Below are 16,649 nucleotides of genomic sequence, written 5' to 3' on the forward strand. Positions count from 1 at the left end.
GCTGGGTCTTACTCAGAGGTCATGGGTCTTCCAGCAGGACAATGACCCAAAACGCACTTCAAAAAGCACTAGAAAATGGTTTGATAGAAAGCACTGGAGACTACTAAAGTGGCCAGCAATGAGTCCAGACCTGAATCCCATAGAGCACCTGTGGAGAGATCTCAAAATGGCACCCTTCAAATCTCAGGGACCTGGAGCAGTTTGCCAAAGAAGAAGGGTCTAAAATTCAAAGGAGAGCATTGTAAGAAACTCATTGATGGTTACCGGAAACGGTTGTTCGCAGGTATTTCGGCTAAAGGTTGTGCAACCAAGTATTAGGCTAAGGGTGCCAATACTTTTGTTTGGCCCATTTTTGGAGTTGTGTGTGAAATGATCAAGGATTTTATTTTTGTTTCATTCTCTTGTGTTTTTTCATTGCAAGCAAAATAAATGAAGACAATAATAAAAGAATTTGTGATTGCAATAATTTTCAAGAAGAAACTGAGTATTATCTGACAGAATTGAAGGGGTGCCAATACTTTTGGCCAGCACTGTAGCAGGTGCCAGAAAAGTGACAAATCCGGCAGCAGCGGTTCAGCACTGGGGTAGCGGCCGGATGGGGAGTTTTTTCAGTTTGGCATTAGAGGAGGACGGTGCTGGAAACGTGAGAAGTCAGAGGTTTCTGTTTTGTAAATTCTGCAGATCATTTGTGGCTGGAAGAGGTTTTTATGGTGTGTGTGTGTGTGTGTGTGTGTGTGTGTGTACAATGGAAATGGTGGGAAAAGCCAACGACCCCATATTTGAAACATCTCCATATATTGTAGTTGCCTGCTGGAAACACTTTTCAAAATATCAGATAATTGGGATTATCAATGGCCAGAATCAAAGAATTTCTAAACCTCTTTTCCAATTACAACTCATCACTGCCTTCCAGAGCCGGAGATATTCGGGTAATGAAGGCGAGCGGCCCTGGGGAAGTCAGGAGGCTGCAGACACTCATGGCCGTCCACACAGATCAATGGGATAGGATTTAAAATGTGATCTTTGCATTCTGTCCAAACAATGAAATAAATTACATTTTTTTATTAATTCTAATTCAAGCTCAAAAAAAAAAAAAAAAAAAAAAAAAAAAAAAAAAATCGGAAACGAGTCAGCTAACAACTTGTTTGAAGGCTGTGATTCAGGCAGTGCTTTCCGGTCCCCAGCTGTGTTCAATAACGCTGAAAGGTAAAGCACCAATGCTAGTATAAAACAGATTTTTTTTCTGCCCTCTTTATGCTATTTTCACATTGTTTACTGGGTGAAAAAAAAAATACGCGCTAAGTGAGACATCGTTGGATTCAGGGCCTCTTTACCTACATCAAATGAGATAAAAGGAATCTGTCAGGTTTTTGTTAACGTTAACTCTGACACATTGTTCCAAAACATTTTATCTAGCCAAACTACTGATGCACGTAAAAAGTCTGCAATCATGTCCTATGAAGACTGGCTAAAAGAACTAGGACTGTTTACTTTGCAAAAGAGAAGGCTGAGAGGAGACTTAAAAGGGAATCTGTCACCAGCTTTTTGCTCCTCCATCAGAGACCCTGATTCCTGCGATGTGTCACTTACTGAGTTGTTTGCTGTCATATTGATGATCTCTCTGTTTTATTTGCTGCAGATCTATCATCATTTGAATGTAGAGCAGGGCATAACGAGCTCATGTAGCTGCTGGACTACCTGCAGCAGGCCAAGTAGTCCTGTAAATGGTAATCTGCTGCTGATTAAATAATGATTTTATAAAAATTACACTAAGGCGCCGCTCACATCAGCGGTATTTTGCCGCAGGGCCGGATCCTGTACAAATGTGTTTCAGCTCAATTCACCTCCAATGGAGTCGCAGTGGTAAGCGGTCACATGCGGTTGTGTGCATCACACGTGGCCGCATGTGGCAGTGATTACATTGGAAGTGAATTGAACTTAAACGCATTTGTACAGGATCCAGCCCTGCGGCAAAATACCGCTGATGTGAGCGGCGCCTAAGCAGCCCAGTAAGTGACACATCGCTGGAACCAGTGTCTTTTCCTTGATTATGCTGCTTTCAGATTAGGTGGCAAAAACCTGGTGACAGATTCCCCTTTAATAGCAATCTACAAATATCTGATAAGGTAGTCACAGTGCAGAGGAACCCAAGCTATTCTCATTAGCACAACAAGAAGCAACGGGATGGAGCTAAAAGCAAGGAGATACAGATTAGACATTAGGAAAAACGTTCTGACAGTGAGGGCAGTCAGTAGAACAGCTCTTCATCAATGGAAATCTACAAGCAACAGCTGGGATGATTTAGGAAAGCCTGCACTCGCAAGGAATTTGACCTGATGGCCCTTAAGGTCCATTCCAACTCGACCATTCTATGATATTCTCCACCATCTACTAATCAGCACATAGCAGCACTTGTTACATAAAAGCACGGCACTGTAAAGCAGGCTGAGAGGAGAGTGAAGTGTGATATGAGCATGCGTGCCCAGACTGCTGTCACTCAGGAGAGGCAGCCCCACCCCCACCAGTGACGTTCCCTGATCAGTTGGTCCGATTCCGGCCTGCAGTCGGAAGAATCAAAGCAACAACAATAAAGGCATTTACAAGCGAGTAGATTGCAGAATTATATTGGAAAAGTGTTAGTTAGGAAAAGTTAGGATAAAAGAAAGATGAACACATTAGTGGAGGCAAACCTCTTTAAAGAATACATTGACACTTGCAGGTTAACTATCTCTTAAGTCCTTACACAGTCCGATACTGACAGTGCGAATAAACAAGTCCATCTGGTAATACCCAAGTTTATCCCACAATGTCTTGGAGGAGTAACAGAGGAAAAACTGGTTTCTTAGAGCATTCTTTCTCCAGAGAATTTCATTGAAATTGCAAATATAGTAATGGCTGAAAGTTTTGGCACCCTTGAAATTGTTCCACAAAATGAAGTACGTCTCTCAGAGAATTATTGCAATTACACATTTTGACGTATAAATGTGTATTTCATTCTGGTGTATTGGAAGAACAACAACAAGAAAACAATCACAGGGGAAAGAAATAAAACAAAAAAGCAAATTTGACATTATTTCACACAAAACCCCAAAAACGGGCTGAACAAAATTGTTGCCACCTTTCCAAAAAAGTGGGTAAACAACATTGTTGCAAGCATGTGATGTTCATTCAAAACTCACCTGTAGTAAGTAACAAGTTTGGGCAATATGAAAACCACACCTAACACCAGATAAAAAAGGGGAGAGGTTGACTCAATCTTTGCTTTGTGTGTCTGTGTGTGCCACATGGAGAACATAAAGAGGAGAAGAGAACTGTGAGGATTTGAAAACCAAATATGTTGAAAAATATCAACAAATCTCAAGGTTACAGGTCTATCTCCAGAGATCTTGTTTATGTTGTGCACTGTGGACAAAGGAGCAATCATGATACTATAGCTAATCCCTCTGGACGTGAACGGCAAACAAAAATTGATAAGTTGTAACGCAAGATAGTCCCAAGTTCCAAAAAAATACAATTTGTTCTGCAGACTCAGGGTGCATTAGTGTCAGCGTGGATATCCATTGACATTTCAATGAAATGCTATGGTAGGAGACCCAGGAGGACCCCACTGCTGACACAGAGACATAGAAATGCTGAACTAAACTTTGCCAAAATGTACATGAGTAAGTCAAAACCCTTCTGGGAAAGTGTCTTGTGGACAGACAAGACCAATATAGAGATGTTTGGTAGAGATGAGCGGACCAGTGGAAGTTCAGGTTCGCCCGGTTCAGCCAGAATTTAGATAATTTCAGTTTGGGACCAGTAATGGACCTTAACTTGATCCCAGAGCCCAAACCCCATTGGAAGTCACCGATTGGACAGTTTGGGTCTCAGCCCATATACACTCAACCATAAACAGAGCAATTTCGGGGAAAGGAGGACGAATTTTGTTTTTTTTTTTGTTTTTTCCTTTTTACACACTACATCCGAAAACATTTTTATCCCCAGTGAGATCCATTCAGAGACTGCAAGTGGCTCCCACTGGGCCAAGTACCAAGCGTACCTGAGCACACCGCTGCAGTGGTTAGCATACGTACAATTCCCGAACTCTAACACTTATTTTTTGTAAAGTTCGTGTTTGGTACGAACCCTGAACTTTACAGTTCGGGTTCACTCAGCTCTACTTTTTGGTAAAGCACATCATTCTACTGTTTACTAAAAACACATTGAGGCCTACGAAGAAAAAGAGCACAGTACCTACAGTCACATATGGTGGAGGGTCACAGATGTTTTGTGGTAGTTTTGCTGCCTCTGGCACTTGGTGCCTTGATCGTGTGCAAGCAATAATGAAATCTGAAGATTACCAAAGGATTTTGGGTGGCACTGTAGTGCTCAGTGTCAGAAAGCTGGGTTTGCATCCTAGGTCATGGGTCTTCCAATAGGACAATGACCCCAAACATACTTCAAGATGTCCCAGAAATGTATGGAAACAAAACGCTGGAGAGCTGTGAAGTGGCAGCCATGAGTCCGGATCCAAATCCCATTGAACACCTGTGGAGAAATCCCTTCAAATATGAGAGCCCTAGAGTAGTTTGCAGAAGAAGAGTCTAAAATTCCAGGTGAGAGGAGTAAGAAGCTTGTTGCTGGTTATAGGAAGTGATTGATTGCAGTTATTTATTCCAAAAGGCTGTGCAACTAAATATTAAGATGAGGGCGCCAACAATTTTGTCTGGTCCATTTTTGGAGTTGTGTGAAATTATGGCCAATTTGCCTTTTTTACCCACTGGGGTTTTTTTTTGTGTTGCTCCAATACACACAAAAGGAAATAAACATGTGTATAACAAACCATGTGAAATTGCAAAAATTTCCTGGGAGAAATACGTAATTTTCTGGAACAATTTCAAGGGTGCAAACAGTTTCAGCCATAACGGTATATGTAGTAATTAATGCCATATCCCGAGTGGTGACAGGTCCTCGCTAATCTTATGGATTTCCTAGTATTACTCATACACATTAGGCAGCTGTCGGGCAGCTTTCTCTTCTGACTCCACATATTCAGGGGTACTCCAGAGTTCTCTACGGAAGAGCCACCTTCAGGCTCCTCTGGAACAAACTCTGTCGCTAACCAAAAGGATCGGGTGAAAGAATTTGAACTGCCCGCACCTTACATCCCCTGACAATATGTTGAAGGACCATCAGGAGGCAACCATACATATTATATGGTCAGCCAAACCCAACAAAGTCGCCTTGTTTGGCCAATTTTCATCTATTGTGTATGGTGACCTCTTAGGCTTTACATAGAGATTTTTTTTTTTAATTTTAATACAATAATTTATAATAATATGGGCTATTTTTTGTCTCTTTAGGGAACTGGAGATTTATTTTGTACTTTGTACTGCAGTACTACAGCATACAGTGAAATTGGTGATTCACTCTAAAGCCCACCTTCATAGGAGGTTCAAAATGGCAACTTCCTCTACCGTAAAACTCGCCGGTACCCCACGATAGCATTGCACAGCGAAGATGGGTGCCGATGCACGCACTGACAACGTAACCATTGAAATGCTGCTGTCACTGACGGATAGTGAGATTTAGCTAAAAATAAGTGATCAGAGCTAGCAAAAGCAACCTGATAGGGTAGAAAGGCCATTTCCAGCACAATCCGTACGGTAATAAAGTCAAAAGTTTATTCCAGGGTTTAAAATGTAAGCAGGATCCATCTTAAACCTGACATGTTTCAGGCAAAGTGTGCCCTTACTCATAGCATGATGCATGAAACATGTCAGGTTTAAGATGGATCCTGCTTAAATTTTAAACCCTGGAATAAACTTTTGATTTTATTACCATACGGATTGTGCTGGAAATTGCCTATTCTTCATTGGAATCGCTGTGGTCACCGGCTGGTACCGGCACGCGATGGAGATATTGCCCCCCGCTAATATAATAGAGTAAGGCTGATTTCACACTACGTTTTTTTAACATGCATCATGAACGTTTTTTTTTTGCTGTAAAAGCTGATCCTGCTTTTACAAAGAAAAACGCATGTGTTATTTTGCAGGATCCTGTCACTGGATGTTTAGGGGGGGGGGGGAGGGAGAGAGCGCGAGAGGGAGAGAGCGCGAGAGGGAGAGAGCGCGAGAGGGAGAGAGCGCGAGAGGGAGAGAGCGCGAGAGGGAGAGAGCGCGAGAGGGAGAGAGCGCGAGAGGGAGAGAGCGCGAGAGGGAGAGAGCGCGAGAGGGAGAGAGCGCGAGAGGGAGAGAGCGCGAGAGGGAGAGAGCGCGAGAGGGAGAGAGCGCGAGAGGGAGAGAGCGCGAGAGGGAGAGAGCGCGAGAGGGAGAGAGCGCGAGAGGGAGAGAGCGCGAGAGGGAGAGAGCGCGAGAGGGAGAGAGCGCGAGAGGGAGAGAGCGCGAGAGGGAGAGAGCGCGAGAGGGAGAGAGCGCGAGAGGGAGAGAGCGCGAGAGGGAGAGAGCGCGAGAGGGAGAGAGCGCGAGAGGGAGAGAGCGCGAGAGGGAGAGAGCGCGAGAGGGAGAGAGCGCGAGAGGGAGAGAGCGCGAGAGGGAGAGAGCGCGAGAGGGAGAGAGCGCGCGAGGGAGAGAGCGCGCGAGCGAGCAAGCGGGAGGGCGCGCGAGCGAGCGGGAGAGCGCGCGAGCGAGCGGGGAGAGCGCGCGAGCGAGCGGGAGAGCGCGCGAGCGAGCGGGAGAGCGCGCGAGCGAGCGGGAGAGCGCAAGAGCGAGCGGGAGAGCGCAAGAGCGAGCGGGAGAGCGCAAGAGCGAGCGGGAGAGCGCAAGAGCGAGCGGGAGAGCGCAAGAGCGAGCGGGAGAGCGCAAGAGCGAGCGGGAGAGCGCAAGAGCGAGCGGGAGAGCGCAAGAGCGAGAGGGAGAGCGCAAGAGCGAGAGGGAGAGAGCAAGAGCGAGAGGGAGAGCAAGAGCGAGAGGGAGAGCAAGAGCGAGAGGGAGAGCAAGAGCGAGAGGGAGAGCAAGAGCGAGAGGGAGAGCAAGAGCGAGAGGGAGAGCAAGAGCGAGAGGGAGAGCAAGAGCGAGAGGGAGAGCAAGAGCGAGAGGGAGAGCAAGAGCGAGAGGGAGAGCAAGAGCGAGAGGGAGAGCAAGAGCGAGAGGGAGAGCAAGAGCGAGAGGGAGAGCAAGAGCGAGAGAAAGAGCAAGAGCGAGAGAAAGAGCAAGAGCGAGAGAAAGAGCAAGAGCGAGAGAAAGAGCAAGAGCGAGAGAAAGAGCAAGAGCGAGAGAAAGAGCAAGAGCGAGAGAAAGAGCAAGAGCGAGAGAAAGAGCAAGAGCGAGAGAAAGAGCAAGAGCGAGAGAAAGAGCAAGAGCGAGAGAAAGAGCAAGAGCGAGAGAAAGAAAGAGCGAGAGAAAGAAAGAGCGAGAGAAAGAAAGAGCGAGAGAAAGAAAGAGCGAGAGAAAGAAAGAGCGAGAAAGAGCGAGAGAAAGAAAGAGCGAGAAAGAGCGAGAGAAAGAAAGAGCGAGAGCGAGAGAAAAAGAGCGAGAGCGAGAGAAAGAAAGAGCGAGAGCGAGAGAAAGAAAGAGCGAGAGCGAGAGAAAAAAGAGCGAGAGCGAGAGAAAAAAGAGCGAGAGCGAGAGAAAGAAAGAGCGAGAGCGAGAGAAAGAGCGAGAGCGAGAGAAAGAAAGAGCGAGAGCGAGAGAAAGAAAGAGCGCGAGAGCGCGAGAGCGACACTGATCACGCGAGGCTGGTTTCTGGGCATGCTCAGTAGAGCAAGCAGGATCCTGTATCAGCATGCCAGCGTTCACATGTGTTTGCGTGCAGTATAGTCAGGATCCAGCAATTTGCAGTATTTGGACGCAGCTCAAAAACGCTACAAGTAGCGTTTTTAAAATAAGTAAAAAAACTGCAAGTCGCTGGATCCTCACTATACCGCACGCAAACGCAGGTGAACGCATGTTGACGCGAGTCCATTGCAAATGCATTGAAATGAAAACGCATTTGCGCTGGATCCGTTTTTGCGTTAAAAAACGTTAATGACGGATGTTAAAAAAAATGTAGTGTGAAAGCAGCCTTACGTGGTGAGCCTGATTTTTTTTGCTTTCTTGCTACCAACCTGATAGGGGTGTACACTTAGATCACTTCTCCCTGATATTTCCATGTCAATCTGATTTTGATGGCAGTCAGTGATTATATGATGTGAACGCTTCCATGTCTGTCCCCACCCCAATACAGAGGTTACAACAGAATCCCCTATACCTGCACAAGTGCTGGATATGTAAAGGACGACACAGAAGTGAGGACCACCAAGGGAGGTGACCACGTATAATCACATGATCATAACAACACAGACCACTGCACCCATTATTCATATAGCAAGAAAGGGAGCAGCTGGGGCCACAACTGCCATGGTGGAGGATACAGTAAAAAAGCTGCTTCCAAAAAGCAGGTTTAGCTGCATTTTTTGGCTACTTTTGGTGTGCCATTTGTCTACAGTACATGCTTAATAAAGTTAGTTCAATTCACTTTAAGGGTCTGTACGCACTGGAAAATGTATGTTTCTTAAGAAAATTCCGCACCCTCAGGCAGAAATCTGCACCCGCGGCAAAAACTGCACCGAAAACGCACTCAATTCAACGGGTTGTTCTCTGCAGTTTTTTACCATTATCTATGGCAAAACCGCAGGTACCTGTGGAAAAGAAGTGACATGCTACTACTTTTTGCTGCAGAAAATCTGCAGAAATTCTGCAACAAAAACTCTAGTGTGGGGGGGCGGGAAATAAATATAAAGAAAAGAAAAAAAAAAAACAAACAGTGTCAGCATTTTGGATTTCCCATAGATTTTGCTGGGGAAGGACTGCAGCAAGGTTAGGAACAAAAACTGCACCTTTTCTGCCGCAAAAGCTGCGGCAAATCTGCAGCTAAAACCGCAGTGTGCACACAGGGCCTAAAAGCAGCAAAAAAAGCAGCACTTACGGCGTTCTCTCATTGCTTTTAATGGTGATAAAACGCTGAAAGAATTGACGTACTGTTAATTTAAAAAACGCAGCAGTTTTCCATTTCAGTCAGGAAAAAGAAAAGCAAATCATGAGATTTCTGGAATCTCGTAGCCTTTGCTGGTCTGCAAAAATCAGCTTTTAAATTTGCATTAGGCCTGTTTCACACGTCAGTGATTCTGGGACGTTTGTGCTTTTTTTTAAAATGTACCAGAATCACTGACATACGCAGACCCATTATAATGAATGGGTCTGCTCACACATCAGTGATTTTTCACTGCACGTGTCTCCGTGCGGCGTACCCGCGTGTGCGTGATTGCCGCACGAAGACATCTCCATTTTTTTCTGGCATCACTGATGTCCCATGGACCACGCAGTGGCGTGATCCGTGAGACACGTGCCAGAAAAAAAACGTGCTTTTAAAATAAAAATCATTTTTACTCACCCGGCTCTAGCGATGTCCTCTGCAGCCCGTTCTCCCTGCTGCTTCTGAGCCGGCTCATTTATTGTCGCGCATATTCATGATGCACGACACAGCCGACCCGGAAGCAGCTGCTGCGGGGGTCAGCGCCAGCCGGATGCTGCACCGCGGGAGCGATCAGCACCATGGAGAGCGGGAGCGGGTGCAGGTGAGTTAATCTCTAAGTGCAATCACGGGCCACGGAGAACGGAGACCGGATTGCACTTAGACAGCCCACGTGTGCCGTGATTCACGGCACACGGAGGGACATGTGCGTGTTTTACACGCCAGTGAAAAACGTCAGTGTTTTTCACTGACGTGTGAAACGGGCCTAAAAGGCATGAAAAAACGCTGCAGAAAAAAAAAAAAAAAAAAAAAAACACGTGACCAATGCCTTAAAAAAAAAAAGCGGCTTTGTTTTTGAACCTTCCTCGTACTGACATTCTTATTGCGGATAATATGCATGTTGAGTTCGTTACCTGCGGCTTTTACCCATCTTATACAAGTCTATGAGAAAATTCAGCACAGCGTACCCGCAAGAGAAATGGATCTAGTGGATTGGAAACACGCTCTGCAGGTCAGTTTATGCAGCGTAAAGAAGAACCGCAGTGAAATTTTTATTACTCCCATCCGCTTTGTTTGTACTGTAAAATGCTGCGTTTGACACAGCAAAAATACACAGCGTCAAAAACGCAGGAAACTCATCGTGGGCACATACCCCTAAAGAAAAAAAAAACCTTGGGAGCGCGTCTTTAACGACGTTATCACAAAACACGGATCACTACAGCGTATGATAAGGAGCCATACCCCGACAACTCTCTTCATCGCTTCCAGCTTTGCGGATTCTTTGTTACTTTCTAACATTTGCTTTAGGTCTTCATTCCTAAAAGAAAAAGAGAAAACAGGTTATTCCAGTAATAAAGAGCGGAAGCCTCGTTTCCAAAGGAAAATTAAGTCAAGTTTACCAAGAGCAGAAATAAGACTCATAAATGAATGCAGAGGGCAGATAGATTTAAGGGAACCTGTCAGGTGCAATATGCACCCAGAGCCACGAGCAGTTCTGGGTGTATATTACTAATCCCTGCCTAACCGTCCCTGTATACACTAGCATAGATAAAGAGATTGTTAGAGAAAGGATTTCTAAAAAATGTTTATGATATGCTAATCAGTGCAGGGACTAGTCCCAAGGGCGTTTGTTCCTGCGCTAATTCCATCCTCTTAGCATGGTAGCATGCCCACAGGGACGTGCTAACATGCTAGTCAATGGAGCATCCCCAGAGGTGACACGCGTACCTGTATCTGCTGTCACCGCTCATCAGCATGCCCGTCACTTCCAGTCATGCGCTCTAGACCTCTCTCAAGCCAAAACGCGTACACCCGGCTTCATATTGCACATGCATATGACCGGAAATGTGGTGCATTCAGATCAGTGGTGACAACAGACACAGTTATGCAGGTCACCGCTGGTGATGCGGCATTGAATAGCATGTAAGTACACCCCTGTGGGCGTTCTAACATGCCAAGAGGGCGGAATGAGCGCAGGAACTAATACCCATGTGACTACTCCCTGCGCTCAGTAGCATATCATAAAGGTTCTTTAGAAATACTTTTCCTTAAGATCTCTTTATCTAAGCTACTAGATACAGAGACAGTTAAGGTACCGTCACACTAAACGACGCTCCAGCGATCCCACCAGCAACCTGACCTGGCAGGGATCGCTGGAGCGTCGCTACACGGGTTGCTGGTGAGCTGTCACACAGGCAGATCTCACCAGCAACCAGTGACCAGCCCCCAGCCAGCAGCGCCGCGTGGAAGCGATGCTGCGCTTGGTAACTAAGGTAAATATCGGGTAACCAACCTGATATTTACCTTGGTTACCAGCACACGCCTCTTAGCGCTGGCTCCCTGCACTCCTAGCCAGAGTACACATCGGGTTAATTACCCGATGTGTAGTCTGGCTTAGTGTGCAGGGAGCCGGCACTCGCCGCGTGAGAGCGGCGGACGTTGGTAAAGAAGGTAAATATTGGGTAACCAAGGGAAGGGCTTCTTGGTTACCCGATATTTACATTGGTTACCAGCGTCCGCAGAAGCCGGCTCCCTGCACATTCAGTAGTTGCTCTGTCGCTGTCACACACAGCGATCTGTGCTTCACAGCGGGAGAGCAACAACTAAAAAATGGCCCAGGACATTCAGCAACAACCAACGACCTCACAGCAGGGGCCAGGTTGTTGCTGGATGTCACACACAGCGACATCACTAGCAACATCGCTGCTACGTCACAAAAGTCGTGCCTCAGCAGCGATGTTGCTAGCGATGTTGCTTAGTGAGACGTGGCCTTTAGGCAGGGATTAGATATATGTACCTAGAACTACCCGTGGTTCTGGGTGCATATTGTACCTGACAATCTGCGTGTAGCATGATGGCTTACACAGAATTTCCATAGCAGAATTTCCATAGAAGACGACCGTGGTCTCTAACATGCAGCAATTAGTCAGACATAGACGAGTAATATACGGTGTTCTTGGTCAGTTCTGGAAACCTACATGCATGTTCAGCCTCAACGCCATTCAATTGGATTCACATCCCTTTTCCCAGCGGGCAGAGGACGACACTTAGAGCATGGAACAAGCCCTTTAACATTGCCTGCCCGCCCCCCCCCCCCCCCCCCTCCCGCTCTACCTGGCTTTCTCCTTGCTGAGGGCTGGGGAAAAAGGGGGGGGTGAAAGGGGGGGGTGAAAGGGGGGGGGTGAAAGGGGGGGGGTGAAAGGGGGGGGGGAAAAGGGGGGGGGGGGGGGAAGGGGGGGGGGAAAGGGGGGGGGAAAGGGGGGGGGGAAAGGGGGGGAAAAGGGGGGGGAAAGGAAGGGGGAAGGGGGGGAAAGGGGGGGGGGAAGGGGGGGGGAAGGGGGGGGAAAGGAAAAAAAAAGGGAAAGCCACTATGCTCTACTCCCTTCCTCCGCTTGTAATCACGATCAGTGAGGATCTTTGTATTCACCATAATTATCTATTTTTTCTATGTGAGTAATTATGATGCATTGTGTTTATCAATTTGTATTTTTATTCATTTTTCTACTTTGATTATCTAGTATTAAATTTAAGCACAAACTTTGCCACCCGTGCACATGGGCCAATAAATGCATCATTTCTTGATATAAAACCTTCTGTCAAGTGCTGTCCTCTACGTTTTTTGTTTTGTTTTTTTTGCATAGATTGTAGGGTTACAACCTGTGGGCTGCCACCACTTTCTGCTTTCAGTTTGTATTGCTTAAATTTTTTTTATTTTTTTTTTGGTTTGTTAAAAATAGCTTTATACGGAAGAGATTTTAAAACTGGAATGGCTACATAGCTATTAAAATAGTTTTGTGCATGTAGCCAGAAGCATTTACAGCCCGAGAGCGATACGCGACTTAGCATGGGAATGGAGGGCGGCAGATAGACACATGCACCTTTCAGCAAATTTTTCATTTTGAAGTACACATACAATGTAACAGTGGCTGCAGAGTGGAATAAAATGTTTTGGTTTATTTTTTTGGTTTAATTTACAGCCTCTCTGTTGCACTCAAAGTTTTGACATAAGGAATTACATTTTGTTAAGAAACAGGAAGTTTCTTTCCCCTGCATGAATCATCACTAAAACTACAGTGTTTTCTATTACCTAGATTTGTAGTTCTAATGATGACTCCTGCACGGAAAAGAGACTGTTTCTACATAGCACTTAAGGGTATGTGCCCACGATCGGGACATGCTACATCCTGGAAGCAGCATGTCCTCTCCTGAGGGGCCGCGAGTAGAGTTGAGCAAGTACCTAACTATTCGTACTCGCTATACTCATAACGAATACGGTCTAATACTCGCGTATTTGTTCCGAATATCGTGTGCAATCAAGTCAGTGGGGAAAACTCGCAATGTAACGCATAACCCGAGTTCCGCACTATGCGCTACTTGCACAAAAAGTACGACATTCGGGTTACTTGTTACTTTGCATTGACTTGATAGGCACACTGTATTTGGAACGAATACGCGAGTAGTAGACCGTACTCATTATGAGTATAGTGAGTACGAGTAGTTAGGTACTAGATAAACAGTAGCAGCGAGTACTCTTGGCAAGAGACCGCAGCATCCTGTGCCTACGATCTGTGTTTGGGCCACTGCGGCATTTTTCTCTGTTCTCCCTGTGGAGAACACTCGCGTCTCTGTAGCAATAAGTTGACATGCTGCTGCATGGGAAGCCCTTAGGATTCAGTTTATTTTTAATCACGTGATGTCATAGACCTAATGGGAAAGAGAAGAATTAACTGGGTAGAAGTGCAAAATGAGGAATTATAAGTTCACAGTAGTGATATATACGGTAATTTTATTGCAATATGGGCGGCACGGTGGCTCAGTGGTTAGCACTGCAGTCTTGCAGCGCTGGGGTCTTGGGTTCAAATCCCACCAAGGACACCATCTGCAAGGAGTTGGTATGTTCTCCCCGTGTTTGCGTGTGTTTCATCCGGGTACTCAGATTTCCTCCCACACGCGAAAGACATACTGATAGGGACTCTAGGTTATGAGCCCCAATGGGGACAGTGTTGCAAATGTATGTAAAGCGCTGTGGAATTAATAGCGCTATATAAATGAATAAAATTATTATTATTATTGATAATATTGTTACTTTGATTAAACCTCTTAATAAATTAAATTATCGATAGACATTTCAGACAAGTTTGGGCATGGGCTATTACCAAACTAGACCACATACCTCCCACTCCCCAGACCCCAAACTGGTATTCTCCATTAAATACAAGCTGTTTGACAAGCTTTCTCAGATCGCAAACTTCTTATCAGTACTGAGTACAGGATCAGAGGCCATTAACACAATTGTTTGTGAAAGGAGGATTAGTACATAAAAATCTATTCACTTGGGTGTAAGTCATAGAAGAATAAAAAAAAAAAAGGAAAAATTCCAGCAGGTGATCACTGCAGTATCAGTACGGAGTATTTGCTGATGTAAATATAATGCAAACGCCTACCAATGAGTGATAGTAATGTGATCGCCTCCGCCCTGTGCTTGTAATGTGCCTTATTAGTACCTAATAATATGACATTGGTGGAGGGAGATCTGCCCGCACCCACCTGTATGAGACGTTCCATACCTGCAGCTCACTTCTGCCTGACGCTAGGTTGGATTTTTAATACAAAAAAAAAAAAAACAGTAATTTACATGTTCCTGGAGTTGACTTGTTGCTAGTGACTTCCCCCAACAAAGTTATGCCATGAGTGGGATCCAGGGTGGTCCGCTGATCATCCCAAAAGTCGCATTCTGCTATAGACTTTCTGACGATCCAGACCCTTAAATGCAATTAGTGCCACCAGCTTAATTTTCTATATATACACACCCTCTTTCACTTGTAAAGCGCCATGGAATAAGTGGCGCTATAATAATAGATAATAATAATAATAATAATAATAATAATAATAATAAGTATAGTCTAGAGCAGGCACCCAAGTGCCGACTCCTCCAGTGAGAACATAAGGATCAGTTATCGAAATTCAACAAGCCGCTTCTTTCTCTTCTCCAAGTTCATCTATTGGAGGAAGAGTTGAGGGGTTCCTGCTGACATTAGTCTTCGGCTATGTTCACATTTCCACTAATTAGTATCCGTCACAATCCGCCGCTTTGAGAAACGCAATCCGTTTGGCGGATTCCGTTGTTTCCCATAAACTTGTATGAGCGGCAGATTGTGACTGATGCCCTTGCGTTGCATCCGCTGCCCGACTGACCAGTCGTGGAACGACTGACCGTCGGGTGGCAGCAACACAGCATGTAACGTTTTTTTTTTTAGCAGCTGAATCCTTTTGATTTCACTGCACAAGCTCAGCTCTTGTGTTTAATTACTCAAATCAATGTCTCTCTCTCGGCGGACGAACAGTCAGCTGATCACCCGGTGGCCAGCTTCTGTGAGCGATCAGCTGATCACCCGGCGGCCAGCTTCTGTGAGCGATCAGCTGATCACCCGGCGGCCAGCTTCTGTGAGCGATCAGCTGATCACCCGGCTACTGTGAGCGATCAGCTAATCACCCGGCGGCCGGCTATTGTGAGCGATCAGCTGATCACCCGGTGGCCAGCTTCTGTGAGCGATCAGCTGATCACCCGGCGGCCAGCTTCTGTGAGCGATCAGCTGATCACCCGGCGGCCAGCTTCTGTGAGCGATCAGCTGATCACCCGGCGGCCGGCTACTGTGAGTGATCAGCTGATCACCCGGCGGCTGGCTACTGGGAGCGATCAGCTGATCACCAGGCGGCCGGCCGCTGGGTGATCAACTGATCATTGATAATAGCCAGCCGCCAGTTAAACAGTAAAAAAAAAAAAAAACGACAACGGATTGTTGTTTTGCAGCATCAGTCACATCAGTTGTGCCACTATCTGCAACGCATCTGTTGCATCAGTCACACAACTGATTGTGATGGATGCAAAACAACGGAAGTGTGAACATAGCCTAAGAATTAAAGGGAACCTGACAGCAGGATTTACCCCTAATATTATTGCAATGGTTATTTAACACTAATTACTAGGAACCCCAACAGTTAGGCAAAGATTCCAGCATGATTGTAAAATCGGCTTTTTAAATGTTGTGGCGCCACGTGTTATAATTAGCTGGACTAGTCCAAGAGGTGTGGGCTTGATGCCAACCAGGCCAGCCATTCAAGCCAATATACTGCCTACAGAGGCAATGTAATAACCCTGACTGCTCTCCAAACCCCAATAATGAGTGGTTACAGCTATGACTTGGGGCACGCACAGTAAAACTCTGCACCACTGCCCTGGCGTTACACTGTGCATGCCCATAGTCTGACAGCTCAGGCGCTTCCCTGTATCGGATCACACAGACAGGCTGCTGTAATAGTGCTGAGCCGGCAGGATCACTGCGCAGCACATGCCTGAAGTGCGGGTCACTACTTGCCGGCTCAGCACTATTACAGCAGCCTGTGTGATCCGATACAGGGAAGCGCCCGAGCTGTCAGATTACGGGCATGCAGTGTGACGCCAGGGCAGAGGCTCACTGTGCATGCCCCACGTCACAGCTGTAACCGCACAATGCAGGATTAGACAGCAGGCAGGCTGCAGAGGCCACTATAGAGGTATTGCGCCTCTGTGGGCAGCACCGCTTGTGGGACCGGACCGCTCCGCACTAAGCTCACACACTGACCAATCTAGATAATGTGTGGTGCCAAGAGATTAAAAAGCAGATTTTACAATTATGATGGGATCTTTGCCTAAACAT

The 16,649-nt window shown here is 46.1% G+C and overlaps 1 protein-coding gene across 2 annotated transcripts in view; it reads right to left on the bottom strand.

Moving 5' to 3' along the window:
• The window catches only part of AP3B1 (adaptor related protein complex 3 subunit beta 1), a 350,885-nt gene that overhangs the window by 310,484 nt on the left and 23,752 nt on the right, over positions 1–16,649 (bottom strand). For both annotated transcript variants that reach the window (XM_075325641.1, XM_075325633.1), the window contains exon 2: positions 10,195–10,270. In XM_075325641.1, the coding sequence (XP_075181756.1) occupies positions 10,195–10,270 (76 nt within the window). The remainder of the gene's footprint in view (positions 1–10,194; positions 10,271–16,649) is intronic.

This window comes from Anomaloglossus baeobatrachus, chromosome 1 (assembly GCF_048569485.1).
Source record: "Anomaloglossus baeobatrachus isolate aAnoBae1 chromosome 1, aAnoBae1.hap1, whole genome shotgun sequence".
Lineage (NCBI taxonomy): Eukaryota > Metazoa > Chordata > Amphibia > Anura > Aromobatidae > Anomaloglossus > Anomaloglossus baeobatrachus.